Source organism: Chamaea fasciata, unplaced genomic scaffold (genome assembly GCF_029207755.1).
Source record: "Chamaea fasciata isolate MVZ Bird 193981 ecotype frontalis unplaced genomic scaffold, bChaFas1.0.hap1 SCAF_8, whole genome shotgun sequence".
Classification (NCBI taxonomy): Eukaryota; Metazoa; Chordata; class Aves; order Passeriformes; family Sylviidae; genus Chamaea; species Chamaea fasciata.
In genome coordinates, this window is record NW_027094093.1 from 23,192,849 (window position 1) to 23,209,921 (window position 17,073).

General features: G+C 55.8%; 3 protein-coding genes across 7 annotated transcripts in view; 2 read left to right on the top strand and 1 right to left on the bottom strand.

Annotated features, from left to right (window-relative positions):
• Positions 1-11,687, top strand: part of STK11IP (serine/threonine kinase 11 interacting protein) — a 27,776-nt gene extending 16,089 nt beyond the window's left edge. For 2 of the 4 annotated variants that reach the window (XM_066190085.1, XM_066190088.1), the window contains 3 exons: positions 98-180; positions 1,692-1,918; positions 2,221-3,059. In XM_066190085.1, the coding sequence (XP_066046182.1) occupies positions 98-180; positions 1,692-1,918; positions 2,221-2,361 (451 nt within the window). In that variant the 3' untranslated portion in view covers positions 2,362-3,059. Of the gene's footprint in view, positions 1-97; positions 181-1,691; positions 1,919-2,220; positions 3,060-11,637 lie in introns of those variants that run through there. The other 2 variants (XM_066190086.1, XM_066190087.1) reach the window with 2 other exon arrangements.
• On the top strand, positions 2,323-13,931 carry LOC136293373 (gap junction gamma-1 protein-like). 2 transcript variants are annotated; one of them, XM_066190090.1, is made up of 3 exons: positions 2,323-2,379; positions 11,638-12,833; positions 12,938-13,931. In XM_066190090.1, exons 2-3 carry the CDS (start codon positions 11,663-11,665, stop codon positions 12,943-12,945), a joined length of 1,179 nt encoding a protein of 392 aa, XP_066046187.1. In that variant the 5' UTR covers positions 2,323-2,379; positions 11,638-11,662; the 3' UTR covers positions 12,946-13,931. The 2 variants fall into 2 exon arrangements, with proteins under 2 accessions (XP_066046187.1, XP_066046186.1); XM_066190089.1 differs by lacking the exon at positions 2,323-2,379 and adding an exon at positions 9,398-9,440.
• On the bottom strand, positions 13,917-17,008 carry INHA (inhibin subunit alpha). Its single transcript, XM_066190091.1, has 2 exons — positions 16,692-17,008; positions 13,917-15,792 (listed from the first exon to the last, which is right to left on the bottom strand). Exons 1-2 carry the CDS (start codon positions 16,948-16,950, stop codon positions 15,059-15,061), a joined length of 993 nt encoding a protein of 330 aa, XP_066046188.1. The 5' UTR covers positions 16,951-17,008; the 3' UTR covers positions 13,917-15,058.
• Between the last annotated feature and the right edge of the window lie 65 nt (positions 17,009-17,073).

Genomic DNA, 17,073 nt, shown 5'->3' on the forward strand with positions numbered 1-17,073 from the left:
CCTTCTCCAAGAGGACGGGGAACAGTAGCCAGTTCACATCAAACCTAGACTGGAAACAGGGTGCTTCCTTATCAGCCCACTGTTGTATCTCCTCCAGGCCTCTGCTAGACTCCAAGACCACAGATTCTGCAGCTGCAGATGACAGGTGTTTCTTCTACCTGCTGGCCTACCTGATCCAAGGTACAGGAGACCTCAGTAGCCAGATGTCCCACACGTTGTTCTGTCTGCCCACAGGCTTACTGTCTGGGGGGAAAGAGCTGTGCTCTTTGTCCAGCAGTGAAATGAGTTGGGGCCATGGGTGAGGGCTCTTTTCTAGTGTTGGGTTGTGTAGGATAGCAGCATACTTCTGCACATCCAGCGAATCTTCCAGTCCTTTTCTACATGGAAGTCTAGGCTCTAGGGAGCAGCTGGTCTTGCACACCAGTTTTGTTGACAGCTTGAGAAGCTAGAGATTATCTGAGGGCTGGATCGTTGCCCTGATCCGAGGGAAAGATGAGGAGTCATAAAACCAGCTGGTTTGTGTGAGTTGCTGAAAGGCTCCTTCATTTGGGAAAACAGAAGTAGGTGCTCAGAACCTGAGATGATAATATGGGAGGAGCCTGCTGGAGCCCTTCAGGTTTTGTTCCAGGCCTTGCTGAGGGACAAATGTGTTAAACTTGGGATTTGAACACTTCAGTGAACAATTCCGGTGTCATCTCAGCTTGGGACACTGAGAAAAGCAACCTAGCTCTTAATCACATTCTGACCAATTTGTTACAGCTTTTGCATCCCTGGGGACCACTGACCATTGGGGAGGTATGAGAGAGAGGATCAGAAGGAATCTGTGGGAAGTACATTTATTGGTATTCTCAAGCTGAACAAATAGTATGTGGGAGGGAGAACTTACAGTGTGTTTTTCCTACTCTTTTAGAGTAAGAAAAGAGTTTTCTCCTCTTTTAGAGTATGGTGCCCAAAACTGGACACAGTTCCAGCTGAGATCTCATTACCAAGTAGACAGGATTAATTAAACATCCCATTTATGATTGTCTTACTAATTCCCAAGAGATGTGATGAGAAAAGCAACATACTGCTACATCAGCTTGTGATCCCCTGTGACCTCAGCCAGTTTTGCTGATGTTTCCCTATTACTGTGCATCTAACTTATTCCCAAGTTCTAGTGCTTTTAATTTGCATCCACTAAAATAGCTGGATTATATTTATGTTCCCTAAAGTTCAAAACTACTTTCTGTCGTGTCATACTTACGACGCATCCCAGCTGGGTATTAAACTTTATATGTGTGCTCTCTGCTTCACCCATCAGATATCTTGCAGCCAGATAAATTCAGGCCAAAAAAGGCAGCCTTTGAGCTGCAGATGCCAAATTTTGACTGAGGAGTAGTAAAATGTTGTTTAAGAGGTCAAAGGACTCAAGTGACTTTTCCTGCCTCACTTGAGGTCATAGGCTGGACAAGCTTTGCTGGGCAGTGGTCTTTCATATGCATGCTCCTGCAACAAGCTTGGATAAGCTGGTCAAGCCCAGCCACGTTTCAGTACCCTGGTCCTCTCTGCCAGTCAGGAAGCTGGATAAGGTTGTTCACCCAAGTTACTGCTGCTGTAAAGGATTTCCCTAGGGAAGGAATGGAGAGCAAAGCTGGTTCTGTGGTGACTCAGGCTCTCAGCAAAGCTTTTCTTATTCCCTCATATCCTTTTAGGGGCATCTGCTTTCCCTGTGACCCTGCTGAGTACCCGAAGCATGCTATTTCTGCTGGAGGAGAATCACCAATGGCAGGTGCAGCCCTCCTTGGATGAAGACCATGAGGCAGAAATGCCTCCTAGGAGCAACATCCAGTTGAAGGAGAAGCAGCCAATCACCAGTATTAGCAATATCATAACCTATCGCCTCTGTCCTTGTGACATCAAGCTGATGCTTTACGATGAGGTAACTGGGAGGTAGTCATGGGGTCAAGATGCTGGGGGCTGACTGTGCTCAGATCCTGTTCCTGCAAGAGTGTCTTGGGGCTGTCATCTCCCATCCTAACCTAGGGCCTTGTACCACAGACCCAGGGGAGCACAGTGGAAAGTCATGCAAGGGACACTTGACTGCTGGCACAGAGAGGGAGGAGGAGGTCACAGAGGAATTAGGAGGAGCTGACAGCTGTGCTGGGGGATGGTGGCTCAGGGCTGATCAGTGCCTGTCAGGCCAGTCTGCTCGTTCACCTCCTTCCCTTTTCTCCCTGCCAGGTACTGAAGCTGGAGAGCACCTGGCACATCCGCACAGAGTGCCCTGAGCTCCTGGTAGAGCTGGTGGAGTGGATCCGTGGGCCCTGGGAGGAGATGTTCTCAATTGAGCTCCGGAAGGCTGTGTATGAGGCACTGGAGTGAGCCTGGTGGCTGCAGCAGGTGGGACTTGGAGTCAAGTGCTGCTGTGCCAGCAATGGTGCACAAGTGTCTCCCACTCTCAACTGACCTTGCTGTTCTGTGGCCTCTGCTTTCCACTCTACTCTTGCCCCTGGCCCTTTCTGGTGAGTAAGAGGGGAGCACATGATGGTTCAGACTGCAGAGTCATTTATTTGCACTGGACTGGCCACAGAAGGAGAAGGTGGAGAGTGTTCCTTGTAATAGTGCGTGAACCACCCAAAGGCAGTCAGGTGCCATTTCTGGCAGATGTATTTGCTGCTGCCTTAGCTGTCTCAGGATGGCTATCATCATATGCTGATGACTTTTTTTTCCTCTCCCTCCTTCTTGTCTGTGGTTTCCCTAAAGCTACCTGCTTCAAACAGGAGCCTGATTGCACAAGGGGAGGAAGCATGTTGTATACAACCCCACAGAGACCCCTTACCTGTCTGCCTGGTGGGGCATGGCTCAGTCTGCTGCTCTAGTCTTTCACTGTCACCGGGAGGAAGGAGCCTCGAGGTTCTCGGCACAGAAATGTGTTGCTCATTGCTTAGGGGTCAGGACCTTTATGGGCACCAGCAGGGATAAGCAAGGCTTAGGCTTTTTCTGAGCAGTCCAAAAGCAAGAGTCTATTTTAACATGAGTTTTACTATTTTCTATTGTAATAAAAGCTTATATTTATTGAATTGTCATGTTTTCCTTGTTTCATTCTTTTGCACTGCTGTAATGTCTAAGGGCTTCCATACTAGCTTTGCTGCTGCCTCAAGGGTTCCCTAACATTGCACTGGGTTCGAGCCATTCTCCCCTCCCTGTTTCAGGGTGGGTGCAAATGGGCTGCTAGGCTAATATTCTCCACCTTCCTGGCTTCCAAGGAGCAGCAAAGGAACAAGGTTTTAACAAGTTAGATTGACACCAGGTACAGGTTGTGGTGCACTCCCTTGAGAGTTGCCCTCAGGTGGGCATCCTGTGGTCTTACAGTGCCAGCATGCTGCTTACTGGCTGCACAGGCCCTCAGAGGCTTGCCTCTCTCAGGAGCTGTTGTTGGTGTGGCTGTGGAGGTGGGAGTGCCTGCCTCTGGGCTCATATGAGGCTTTACCTTGTCTCAACCTCTCCTGCACAAAGTTAAAGGCAGCTCAAAAAAATGCTGCTGCTTGGCCACGACTTTGCTATGTCATAGTCTCTTCCCCTGCCCATTGAAGAGCAAAGATGGATACTGCATGTGGTGTTTTGATGCAGTTGAAGCTCCCTGTGGGGTGGGCAGAAATGGACCTGTTACATTAAGGTGCTGATAGGTGGGATCTGATAACGCAAGTAGGGATCTTTATTGATGGTAGCTTTTCCCAGAACACCATCTCTGTTTTCCTGTGCATGTTCAGGCCACTGCTTCAGGGCAAGTTTTCTGACTCCTCAATCCTTAGTGACAAACCTGTCAACATAATCTTGATTTTTATAAAGATGTGCATTTGACATTCAGTGACCTGATGCCTGTTTTCTTTGGATATTGAATATGGCAGCTATTCACATTAGTCCCCATGACATTTAAACTTTCCACGTGCCCAAAGTTGGTGTCTGTAGCTTCAGTTTCTGTCATTGAAAAAACAGCAGGGACTTGGCCCCACTGCATCCTGCTGCTTCTCTAAAAAGATGCAATAAAGTTTCCCTTCCTGCTTCAAGCCATCTATGCCATCCTTATACCCTTAGGAGAGCGCGGAGTTCAGTTTCCATCCTGGGTCTGAAGGCCACTCTTTCATGGGGTCACTGTACTATTGGAGGTTCTTCTGTCACTTCCAGAGGCATTTGAGTTGCTGAAAGCCCACAGTGGCCAATATTTTTATCTAGCCTTCTACAGACTTGATTGCCAAGGTCTGTACTGTCTGGAGGCAGATGTCACAATTCATCCCACTTTCTCAGATTTTAAGTGGGAGTGAGCTCAGTCCCCAGCTTTGTCTGAGGAAAGGACTCTGAGAGAGTTGAGCCAGTAAACACCAGTAGGGTTTTATGTCTTCATCTTGCCATTTAAGGGGCTTGTGTAAGTTCTGTCTTCACCTTCTGTAGTTGCGTTTTTCACAAAGGGCAAGAATCAAATTTGGAGTTACTGGACCATCCCATTGATGTCTCTTCTGCTCAAGCTGATTCCCTGAGGAAACTCATCCCTGGAACTTGCTTTTGTGATCCTAGCCAAGCTGCGTCTTTGCTACTCCAGTATCTAGGTATGTGTTGAGGGGCCTAACAAGTGTGGACTGCCAGAACCAAATGTTTTGGTTGTGTGCTTGTCCACAGCTATTCTCAAGCTCTTCCCGCTTTTTATTTCAGAGGTGACTACTCATTTGCTTCTCTTCTTTGCCATGTCTGTGGTGGTCTGTAGTCCCAGCTCAGCACCAGCCTCTTGGTCCTGTAAACAGCTCCCTGCTTTTCTGCATTCCTTTGGCTGCTGCACTGATGGAAAAGCTCACATACACTGCCGCAACCTGTCTCCTACCTCTTCATGAAACACTTGCTTTGTTTTTGCTTAGCATTTTCTCCTGGTTATTACAGATTAAGCCCTTTTTGGTTACTCCATGATCACAAATGCTTTGCTGTAGGGCCTCCTGCACCTGGTGCAGTGATTACATTAACTGGTCTCCTTGCATCAGCTGGGTGTGTGCAAGGGCTCCCCTGACACCTCCACCATCCAGCACTGCAGGCATCCCGTTGATGGCGGTGCAGGAACTGGGGCTGTATAGGACAGCTGGGGTTTGCAGAAAGGTGGAATATATGTTGAACCAGCTGCAGCTATCTTCTGCCTGTCTCAGTTTTGATTATGCAGTCCCCCAGCTTGCTCTTAAACAATCTGGAGTTTGCCCCTTCTCCTTTTCTGGGTGCACTTAGCTCCAGCACTCAGCTGCTAGCACAGAGCAAGGCTGGTCTGAACCTCTGTTTCCCTGCCTGTGCTTGCCTGTAGCAGTCTCTTCTCAAGATATATGTAGCTGAAAGGATTCCCAGGCTGGGGTGGCCATAGGGCTCTAGAGACACGCTGCAGGCAGCCATGGGCTCAGGTGGGCCATTGCTATGAGCCTGAACCTACCACCACTTTTTCACGGGCACATACCAGCCCTGCTTTACTCTGCTGTTACCAATGAAAATTATGCCTTCAGTCATGAGTTTGGCTATTTCAGTGCTTCCTGCTGCATCTCTCTGCCTTCTAAAGCAGTACTGCCTTAAGCATACATAGATTGTGGGTTAACTGTCAGCTCCCTTGCACTATGTCAAACTAGCAAAGCCTAGTGACTGGAGTAACTGGTCATTTACTTCTAGCAGAATATCCCTGCTGGCCTCATCTCCAGGGGACATGAGATGTAGCAGCAAAGGGCACGTGTTCCTCATGGGTCATGGACCTGTCTGGCCAGCTTCATCCCTCCAAGGTGCCAGTGATCCTTACCCAGCATACAGAGCAGTGTCCAGGGCCTGTATAAAACCCTTCCCTATGGGCTGCCCTCCAGTTTGGCAGGCAAGGGAAGAACAGGCTGGTCTCAAGTGCCGTGCCTGGTGCTGGCAGAAGTCAGCACCTAGGAACTGTGAAGGACACCATAGCATGAGAGAGGTGAGCAGGGGCTGTGCTGTGTAATCTCCACTGCCCCCACTGTGCTGCATAATCAAGTGGGGGGGATAAAAGCAGAGGAAACTTTATTTCAAAGCCATCTCAGCCTTTGCTCAGCCTCTGTTGGAGGGCATGGTCATTGCCCTTTGTGCTTTTGCGATGGAGTGTACCTCTGCCTGTTATCAGAAGAAAAGTATTAAGCTAGTTATGGAGCTGTCCTGTATCAGGACAAACAGTCCCTAACAGAGTTATCTGCTCCCTGTCCCAGTGCCAGACAAGTTGTTTAATCTGGGAAGAGTATGTTCGCTGCCAGGGATGCATGCTGCCTACCTGCGGTGCTGCTACCTTCAGTGCTGCCTGCTCAGCCCTGCTTGGAGAAGGTGGAGCTGGCTCCCTCGCCCTGCTGCCAAGCACCAGCCAGGCATTGTCCATGTCACCCGGCAAGAAACACACCCAGGGCGCCCAGCCCCACCATCTGCCTTACTGCCACTGTCCCCAGAAGCAGAGGCAGTCAGAGCAGGGCCCAGCCCATCCTGCTGTGTTGATCAGAGCAGAAACTGAGGTTGCAATCAAGAACCAGACTGGGCCCTGCACCCTCCCTGCACTCTGTGTCTGGTAGCCAAGGCAGGGTCTGGCACTGGCATCTCAGAGGGTGCCTCTCTTGCAGGACTATGCCTGAAGAGGGAGAAAGGAGTGCTTGCACAAGTCCCTCCTGAGCTGCAGCACTTGTCCAAGAAGTGGATGTTCTTCTTATCCCTCCTCCTCAACCACTATCTCTTCTTTTACCAGCTCCCCTTGCTCTTGCCGGGCTGTGCAGCTGCCCTTCCATGGTTCTGCCCCACAGACTCAGTGGTTTGGGGCTGATCCTGGTTTTCGCGGTTGGTGACAGTGCCCCTGTTTCCTCTGCAAAGCTGATCTTTGAGCCAGACCCCACAAGACTGCTGGGCTGTACATCCTTCCTGCCCACTATGCTCTGTCAGTCTCAGCTGATGTGGAAAGGGATGAGGGTGGGCAGCACCCTTTGTCCACTGTCTTCCTTTCCCGGATGATGTGTTTTTTTCTCTGCCCCAGGCTGAAAGGATGATGCCTCTGCAGGCATTTGGGTTTTGCAAGCTTAAGAACAGGGTAAGAGTGTGGGAACACCCAGGGCAACCTCACAGGGGAAGCTGGAGGGCTCTGACGCCTATGGCCGGATGCTGACAAGCACAGTTGCGCCTGTCCATGGGGTGTGTGACACCAGCCCCAGGCCTGGCCTTCCAGGGCAATCCCTGCCCTGCACAATCCCTGCCCTGCAGCCCAGGCATAGGCTGAGCTGTGCTGTGCAAAAATGCTGCAACAGTGGTGCCTGACCCCAGCCCAACAAGTACCTTCATTCTGGGCACAAGGACTTCAGTTTGCAGTGTCTCAGAGGTCACACTCCCCAGTTTAATGTGAGGCTGGTGAAATAGGGGCTTGTTCTTAATGCGTCAAGCACCAGAGTCAAAGGGTTATATAGGTCCCTTACCCCTGGCAAACTGCTCGGCTGCCTGGGGTTGAAGCCAGGCTGGAGGCAAGCTTTCCAGGCTGGAAACACTTGAAAACAAGTGGTTACTGTGGGGAAAGCCACAAGTCACTTCAACTGCCAAGCAAGAGCAGGAGGTTGAACGTGTGCTGCTTTGACCTCCCCAGCATGCTGGAATGCTGTCCTCATGCTAGCAGCCCACTGCCTTGTTCCCACCTCTCCATGCTGCACTGCAGGTGCAACCTCCCAGCAGCTCTGGGTTTCATTTCTGAAGCTGAAAGCTCCCCTACATTCTTCCAAAAGCTTGAGTTTCTGTCCTTGGCTTGCTGTCTCCTTGCATCCACCTCTTCCTGTTTCTCCTGGCCTCGGATGGAGATTGTGACCAGTGTGTCTGTGCTGGACCTGGAATGCAGTTTTCCCTTACAGAAATGTTAATGCCACAGTTGCATGCATGAGAATGGGATTCAGTGGAAACTATTTCTTCCCGTCCTGGTCAAATTCCTCTCCATTTGCTGCAGCTCTCCCTCCATAGAGCTTAATGTGTCACCTGGGACTGACCCATCCGTGAGCTGGAGCAAAGAAAGGAGGGAGCAGGAGCCCAAAGCAGGGCCCTTTTCCCCAGCCTGTTGTGCACACACCTACATCTCTGTCAGGGCACAGAACGCTGCTCTGGGAGAATTCCAGCTGCCCTCCTATGTAAGAGCACCAAGCCTGTGTCGAAGCTCTGCGGGTGCTGGTACAATGCCACGGTGGCATTGCTGATTTAGGGAAGCAGTAGGGCTGCTGCAGAATAACCAAAACCCCACACTGGATGGGATGGCCACAATCCCCATAGCTCTCCTTGCCCAAGCCTCATGGCCTCAGCTCCCCCCAGCCAGTCCCAGTGCTGCACTGGAGTGCCAGTTCATAGAAACCCTTCTGCAGAAGGAGCACGTGCTTCAGTAAGGAGAAGTAGTGCTTCATGAGGTTACACTGACACCAGCTTCGGCATGACTATTTGGGTTGTGCAAGACTGCTTGGCATCCCTCCTCACCCCCACACAACAGGGCCCAGGACGTCAAGGGTGTGGATGACCCAGTGTGGAGACTCAGCCCCAACAAAATTCCCACAGAGCCAATTTTAGCAGTGCAGTGAGTCCCAGGGTCCTTGGGTGAAAGGACAGGGCACGGCCCCAGGGTGGTGACTCAAAGCCGCTAATGCCATCGTGCTGGCCTTGACGGTGCAGTAGGTGACTCTAAAGGCACGTCTCGAGGTGCTGCATGCTCAGCCTGGTCCTGCTGTAGAACCTTGGCCTGGGACACGAGAAGCAGCACGGGCTTCAAAAGGCTTGAGGCATATTAGCACCACACAGGCACGTCTTGTTCTGCGTTTCCACCATGTGTGGGGCCACCTCTGGTCTGTGCCACCAGATCTCTCCTTTCTTCCATCCTCGCTCTCCACTAACGGGGAAGAACGCTGTAAGGAACACGAAGTTATTGTGCAGAAGACTCTCGGGCCGGAGCGGGAGCTCCCTCCGCTAACCCTCAGGCCGGACTCATCCCTGAACACTCCGCGGGTCGAGCCGCACCCGCGGTTCGGAGCGCGCTCCAGCGGGCAGGCAGCCCCCGCTTCGCCCGCGAGAGCGGTCTCCAGGGAGCCAAGGGCTGGCGGGGAGCGCGGGACGGAGAGACAGGGCCGGCCAGGGGGGCTGGATGCAGCTGCTGGGGCGGGAGCCGCCTCTGGGAGAGTTTTGGCCGGGGCCAGCCCCTGCCCGTGGCGCTGCGCGGCCTCCCAAGCCGCGGGCGGGGGCACCGAGGGCTGCTGGGCGCGGAGCGGGGCTCACGGAGCGGGACCCGCGGGGCGGAGATGCGGAGCGGGGCGGTCGGTTCGCACCGGCGGGCGGGAGCGGGGCGGGGCGGCCCCGGGCCCCTTTGTTCGGCGGGAGGCGGCGGCGCGCCGCCCCACCGCTTTGTCCGCCCTGCCGGCGGGAGCCGCTCCGTCCCGTGTGCCGTGAGTGGGGCCGGTGTGCTGCGGGAGGAAGCGGGGCGGCGGGGCAGGGGGAGGCAGGTGAGCAGAGGACGGTACCCCGGCCGGCGGGAGCCCCAGGCGTGGGCTGGGGCCGCGGGCGGGTGGGATCGGGGCAATGGGGGTCTCGGTCAGGCGGGGCAGCTGGTCTGGAGGCCCTCGGGGCGCTGGAGTCGGTAGGATCGGGGACGTTGAGAAGGCTGAGGTTGAGGGGTGAGTCCCCAGGGTGGCAGGGGCCCGTGAGCCCCAGGGTGTGATGCCTGCTGCTGTGCCCCTGGGCAGGGGAAACTGGAGATCTCAGGCACGGCACACAGGGCAGAGGGGACTGGGAGCCCCGCGCGGGGGGACTGGGGTCGGTAGGACTGAGGTCGGTTGGACTGAGGGGTAGGTGTAGGGCCCAGCCAAGGTATATGGTGCTAGTCCTGACTCCTAGCGTGGCTAGGAGGCCCTGGATGGCTGTGCTGCTTTGAAAACTGGCCTCTGGCCACCTGCCCCGGATAGGGGACAGGCTGCACATAGCTCTGTGCTGCCCTGGCCATGCCCACTGCTGCTGCCATCCCATGTTGCCAGCCATTCCCATGCCACACTTCCATAGCCTCCACGGCAATGCCACCCTATGTTTTTGCTTTCCTTGGGCTTGGTACCTCTCATGGTTTGACATAGCTTTGGTTTTTGTTCCTGGAACTGTCCTCCTACCTGGTCTTCTCACCTTGTTCTTCACCCTGGTGCCAGGGTGGTGTGCTGCTATAGACTAGGGTAAAGGCAGACACAAAGCATCCACCTTCCAGGGAGGTGGTGGGGGAGAGGGGCTCACACCTAGGAGACAGGGCAGCAGTGCAACCTTGCAGGGCATATGACCACAGGAGAATGGTGGCCCTGCTGGGCTGAATTTGGTTCCCTGGTGTCAGCCTGTGCTGCCTCCTGCAGCAAGAGCATGTCCCCAGCATGGATTCTTGTGCTGGAGAGACTCTTCTGCTTAGGTGAGGTAGGTCAGGAGGCTGTCTGAGCTTAGTGGAAAAGATCCTGTTATCCTGGACAATAGTGGAATCAGTGTGGCATGTGCATGGCCATGCCCTGGCCAGAGGTGATGGGATGGGGCTGGCAGAGGCCGCTGGGGGCTCTATGCGGGCACATACCCTCTGCTTGCCCTGGGCCATCCCTGTCACCTGCTGCCCTGGCTTGCATCATCTCATGCACAAGCTGGTGAAAACAGGGATGGCAGGGGTGGTTTGGGTGTCTTGTGTCTTCTTTGGCCAGGAGATGTGACATGGTCCTTGTAATTTCCTCCCCAGTCTCTAGTGTCAGCTGTTTTGCCAGGGCTTTCTGCAATTCCTTGCCTGCCCCACACTGCCCCTTGCTATCACTGTCCTGCCCCCTGTTTCATCCCCCCCACCAGCCCTTGCTGTGGGGCTGCAGGGTGCTGTGAGCACTGGCCACTGCAGGCTTCAGAGGCTGGGGTCCTGCAGGAGAGAGGGCACAGCACTGAGGTTTGGTGGGAGAGTGATGCTGCATCTCTACTGGCCCTTGGAGGAGAGCTCTGTGAGGAGGAGCTGGCTTATTAGCACATGGGGGATGCTGCTCTAGGGACCTGCCCCCCTCATTCAGGGCTCAAGGCTGGCAGCTGCAGTGGACCAGTTGAGCTACCATGTGTTACCTTCCTCCAGTGGCTTGTGGACCCCCGTGTGAAGGTGTGAGTGCTTTCACAGGATGCAATGCTGGTTAGGGACTTGTCCAGTGCCAGGTGATAAATGGGTGCTGTGGCACCTGGGGAGAATGAAGTGGTTCTGCTCCTGCCTGTCACATCACAGTCCCCAGCTGGTGCTGCCCTGCTGCTGGCATATTTGCTCTGATTGTGACTGTGCTCACTCTTCCCCTAGATGTATCCCTGCAGGCAACCAGGATGTCCCAGCCTTCCCCTATCACCTCCACCCACCTGGCTGGCAGCAGGGCAGGAGCAGGATGTAGATGGGAGCACAGAGAGGTGGTGCTGAGCAGGGGATAAAATTTTGGGGTGGCAGCTTCCTGAGGAGGGCTGTGTTTATGGATCTGTGGGTAAGGGAAGGGACACTGGTGCTGGAAGAGGGAGTGGGACAGAGCTGGGCTAGCAGCTGGCAGACCTCAGGGTCCAGGTGAGGTGCATATGGATTTGCTCAGTGCCTCTTTGCCTGTCCCTTTCTTGCAGGATTTGAGTCAACTGCCTAGTCAGGATGAGCTGGAGTTTCCTGACGCGGCTCCTGGAGGAGATCAACAACCACTCGACCTTTGTGGGCAAGATCTGGCTGACTGTCCTCATTGTCTTCCGCATCGTGCTGACCGCCGTGGGCGGAGAGTCCATCTACTACGATGAGCAGAGCAAGTTTGTCTGCAACACGCAGCAGCCAGGCTGCGAGAACGTCTGCTATGACGCCTTTGCACCCCTGTCCCACGTCCGCTTCTGGATCTTCCAGATCATCATGGTGGCGACGCCGTCGGTGCTCTACCTGGGCTTTGCCATGCACCGCATCGCTCGCATGCCAGAGTCCTCACGGCGCCGGACACCGCCAGCCCGGCGGGCACGCATGCCGGTGGTGCGCCGGGGAGCCGGACGAGACTACGAGGAGGCAGAAGATGACAATGAAGAAGACCCCATGATCTTTGAGGAGATTGAGGTGGAGAAGGAGAAGAACCAAGAGGGTGGAGAGAAGCATGATGGCCGGCGGCGTATCAAGCAGGATGGGCTGATGCGTGCCTATGTCCTGCACCTGCTGTGCCGCTCAGTGCTGGAGATGGTTTTCCTCTTCGGGCAGTACCTGCTGTACCGCTTTGAGGTCAGCCCCTCCTACGTCTGCAGTCGCAGCCCCTGCCCGCACACTGTCGACTGCTTTGTCTCCCGCCCCACTGAGAAGACCATCTTCCTCCTCATCATGTATGCCGTCAGCGGGCTCTGCCTCTTCCTCAACCTCTGCGAGCTCTTGCACCTTGGTGTGGGGCGCATCCGTGATGCCCTGAGCCAGGCTGATGGCCCCCCACTCCCAACTGGTGACAGCCCTGCACCACAATACCCCAAGAAAGCCCCCAGCGCCCCCCCCACCTATCACTCGCTGAAGAAGGAGCTGCCACAAGCTCCACTGACCAACAGCAAGCTGGACTACCAGGAGAACCTGGCCCAGGGGCGTTTTGCCCTGGCTGGAGCTCCCCCTGTGCACGAGCTGGACCGGCTGCGTGAGCACCTGCGCCTGGCCCAGGAGCACCTGGAGGTGGCCTTCCATCTCCAGCCCCCGCCGCGGCCCCCCAGTCCTGCCCGCAGCAGCAGTCCTGAGGCCAATGGCATCGCCGCTGAGCAGAACCGCCTCAACCTCGCCCATGAGAAGGGGACCGCTGCCTGCGACAGGACCACAGGTGAGCGGGAAGGGGGATGGATCCAGCTGGCCCACTGGGGTGGAGGCATGGCGGGCTGCCCTTCCCTCTGGGGTGGGTGCTAACCTGCTTTTTGCTCCCCACAGGGCTGTGAGTGCTACCGGGGACAACAGCGGTGTCTGCTGGAAGGCTGTCACCGCCGCTGTGGGATAGGCGTCCTGCCAGGAGCACAGGGCAAAGGATGCCACACGCCCGCCCAGTGGGGCAGTCTGGGTAGCCCTGTCCCAGTGGGCAGCAGAGGGGTCAGGGGCCGTGGGATTCATTCCTACTTAATTTTCAAAAAGGGAATATCTTATTTTTGTACGTTTTTATAAACTCATCAACATGTGCACCCTGGCATTTTTATACTCCATCCCAATCTCCACTCTGGGCCTGTGTCCCCCCAAAATCTCCTGTTTCACCCACTTTTCCTCCTTCCACACCTATTTTCCCCAGCATGTTGTCCTCACACCTCCCTGTGCCCCCTATGCCCTCTGCCACCCATGGCAGCACCGGCTGGTGCTGTGTATATGCTGGTGATTTTGGTACTGCCCCCTGAGCTGTGGGGGATTTACGGGAGCAGGCTGGGAGTCTGGCTGGCTGGGCCAAACTGTGGGACAGAGTGCTGGGCTGGCATTACTCTTAGAGGGGGTGGGAGAGGGTCCTGGTGGCCCTGTGCTGCCAGAAAGTGACTGTGGCCCGGAGGGCCACACTGTGCAGCATCCTGGCATGGGGCTATGAGTTGTGGGGCGGGCCTGCTTGGAAATGTCTGTGCAGAGGTCAGGGACCGTCCTTCCCACTGCCTCCGCCCTGTCCTGGCAGGCCACCCTTGGACCAAAACTTGTCTCCTCCCACTCTGGCTGCAGGGCTGGGACCCCTGCACGGAGCCAGACCCTGACCTCACAGTGTGGGGACGTGGTGCCCTGAGCTGGACTCGGCCAGGAGCCAGTGGAGCATTCCTCATCATCTCAGCCTGGGTCACATGGGGACTTTTGTAGCGTTGTTTTTTACTCGGAAATGATTGTCACTCTGTTTTTCTTTTTTTCTTTTTTTTTTTTTTAATATCTATATTAGTAAAGGCTGAAGACATTTTGTACTGAACTGCTGCATCCGTTCATTCGGGAGGAAGGGGTGGGAAGGGAATCCTGTGCGTCTGAGCCGGCTCTGCCGTGCGTGCCTTGGGACCTCCCAAGGTGACTCAGTTGTTCCTGCTGTGCGGAGGCGGTTGTGGCCAGGGCAGCCTTCATCATCCTGCTGGAGAGGGATTGCACTGGCCACATTCCTATTTGGCCCTGTCACTCTCAAGGGGCCAGGTGAGGGGCTTTCCTCTGCCTCCCCATCCTCCCACCATCCCCATGTCTCCCCAGCCCTCGGCTGTCCCTGTTCCTGCACAACCTGTTGTCTGGAGCAGAAGGGATGTTGTTCTGCTCTGCACTCCCCTGCCTGGGGCAGGATCAAACGCAGCCACACGACGTCCGTTTTGGCCAGCATACTCCAGTCCCCTCTCTGGTATCCCAAATCAGAGCTGGATACCTCTAACAGTATTTGCCCATCCCCTCATTTCTCCATCTCGAAGTCCCTGGGGAGGTCATATCCCATTGCACAACTGCATGCCACCTCCGTGGCTGCCTCTGACGGAAGCTGGCATTTACAGGCGGCTTTAGTAAAGGGAACAGGTTTATTTCACTCATCCCATTAAACTTTCCAACAAGCTGTGCTGCTGGGAGAGGGCTCACTTGTGGTGCCACATGTGCTGCTAGCCCTGCCACCAGTGTGCTGCCAGCCCTGCCACTCAGCATGGGCTCACCCAGGCACATCCTGATTCTGTTGCAGCAGCCTGGCCCTGCCTGGAGCACAGGGGAAGCTGTTGAACTCTGCAGCAGAAGCAAGACACCAATCTTTGTGAGGGCGCAGAATTAGAGGAGGGAAGCAGGTGGGGAGAGATGAGGGCTAATCTGGTTGCAGACAGCAGCCTGGCTTTGGCAGGGCAGTGATGCCTTTGCCATAGGCTGTGCTTATGCCTGCCCTACCATGCCCTGATTTGCTCTGAGCTGGGACTGGCCCTAGGGCAAGTCTGGCAGTGTGATGGTACTGGGCCAGCCCAAAAATGTGGCTTGTGCAGGGAAGGGCGGTACAGCCAAACTGCCCCATCCCAGTGGCCTGGGTTCCACTGGGAAAGCAACTCCTCCTGAGTGGGATCACAATCCGGGGCTGGGCTGCAGGATGCCCTAGACACAGGTGCAGTCCTGGGCCAGGATGTTGGGCACTGTCTCGTACTTGAAGGAGTACCCACCATCGGAGGTGGTGCGGACGCGCAGGGAGCGCATGGTGCCGGGTAGAGCAGCGCAGCAGAGCTGCACACCCAGCCGGTGGCTCAGCCCGTGGCCTGCAGCGCAGCTCCCATGGCAGTAGTGGAACACAAAGCTGCTGGGATGCACGATCCACTTGTCCCAGCCCAGCTCTTCAAAGGAGATATTGAGGGAAGCCCGGCGACAGTTGGTGTGGGTAGCTAGCTCCTCAGATGGACGCTGGAGCAGGCTCAGGGCGGCTGGGGACCAGGGCATGGCAGAGCGACGAGCCCTCTCACTGCCCTTGGCCCGGGTGGTCGCCACCAGGAAGGGCATCTTGTCCCCCTCAGCCAGGCAGGGGCAGCCAGGGCAGCGCACCAGGAGCACAAAGAGTGGCTGTGAGAGCTGGGGCAGCAGCACCGGGGCCAAGTGAAACACTGTCCAGTGCTCAGGTGTCCGCTCCGCCATGGCCGTCACTGGCACCCGGCCCTGAGGTGACAGGGCCAGCACATCAGGGGTTGAATGGTTGGGTGCAGCCGAGGGGCCAGTGTAAAACCAGAGCTGGGCAGAAGTCACCACACGGCTCAGGGTGTGTGCCGAGGGCTGGAAGAGGTAGGTGAAAATCCCTTCTTCCTCCAGCAGCTTGTCTGGCTGTGTGGGCTCACAGGGCACATCTGCGGGGGGGAAAAGGTGATCAGGGTGTGCGCCCAAACCTGGAGAGAATCTCCAATGCCAGATGGAAAGTGGGATGTTGCAGAGGTCCCTGGGGTGCTGGCAGGACACCTGGCTGCTGGCATAGGCTGTGGCAGGGTGCGGGGGAGCTGATGTCTAGTGCTGTGCAGCAGCTTCTGTGCTGTGCCCTACAACTGATCCCTGCTATGCCCTAGGCTGGTCCGTTACTGTCACCCCTGCCCCCCAGGATCCTGCTTCATAGCTGGTTATCTTGCCCCTTTCCTCTCAGAGTCCATATCATGCCCTGTCCTCTATCATTCAGCCCCATAGCTGGTCGTCCTGTCCCCTTCTCCCATCCTCTGCATCCTGACCACCTCCCCAGTATCCTGGCCCATCTCCCAGTCCTGTCCCATAGTTGGTCATCCTGCCCCCCTTCCCCCAGCATGCATATCCTATCCCATCCCCCAGCATTCTGCCCCACCTCCTGCTGTCGTGCTTTATAGCTGGTCATCCTGCCCTATCCTTCAGCATCCTGCTCTGTCCCTGAGTATCCCAATCCATTTTCCAGTATCCTGCCCCATTCCCTCGCGTCCCACCCTATTCCACCCTGCTCCTCAGCCCTCCCCATGTCTCCGCATCCCGCCTGGCCAGCTGTTTCCCAACCTTCCAGCACCCTCTTGTGCTGCCTGTCCCTCTGCTCTCTGTCCTGAGGTGCCATACCTTTCCATCTCCTGGCTCTCCACCAAATCGCACTCATGCCCATGTCCCAGCCTGGCATACCTTCTTCCCCTTCTCCCACAGACCACCACATCAACCTCTCCATCCTTCAGCATCTGCATTGCTCCAAACCCCCACCCTGCTTCATCCTTCTGCCCTCTCCATTTCATCAAGATGTTCTCACCTGTGGCAGGGAATAAGATCACCTGGGAGGTGTCCTCCAGCTCCTCTGGCTCCACTTCGGCGTTTTCAAGGATGTCTCTCCGGTGTACCCTCCTCGCTTCCATCTGTGGCTCCTCCTGGAGAAGCGGGGGACTCAGATGTTCCAGCACCCGAGCCCGCACCTTGGCCAGGATGAGCTGCCGGTCAGCGCCCGCCCCGGTGCAGCTGGCCAGGGCGGCAGTGGGCAGCATGGCAGGCAGCAGGTGCAGGAGCAGCAGCATGACCGTGGGGCACACAGCAGGATGGTGGCTCGGGGGGCTCTGCCGTGGGCTTCTGCCTGCCTGCCCAGCCCGTCTGCCCACTGCACTCCCCCCGGGGCAGGGTGGCATTGAGATCTATCTGAC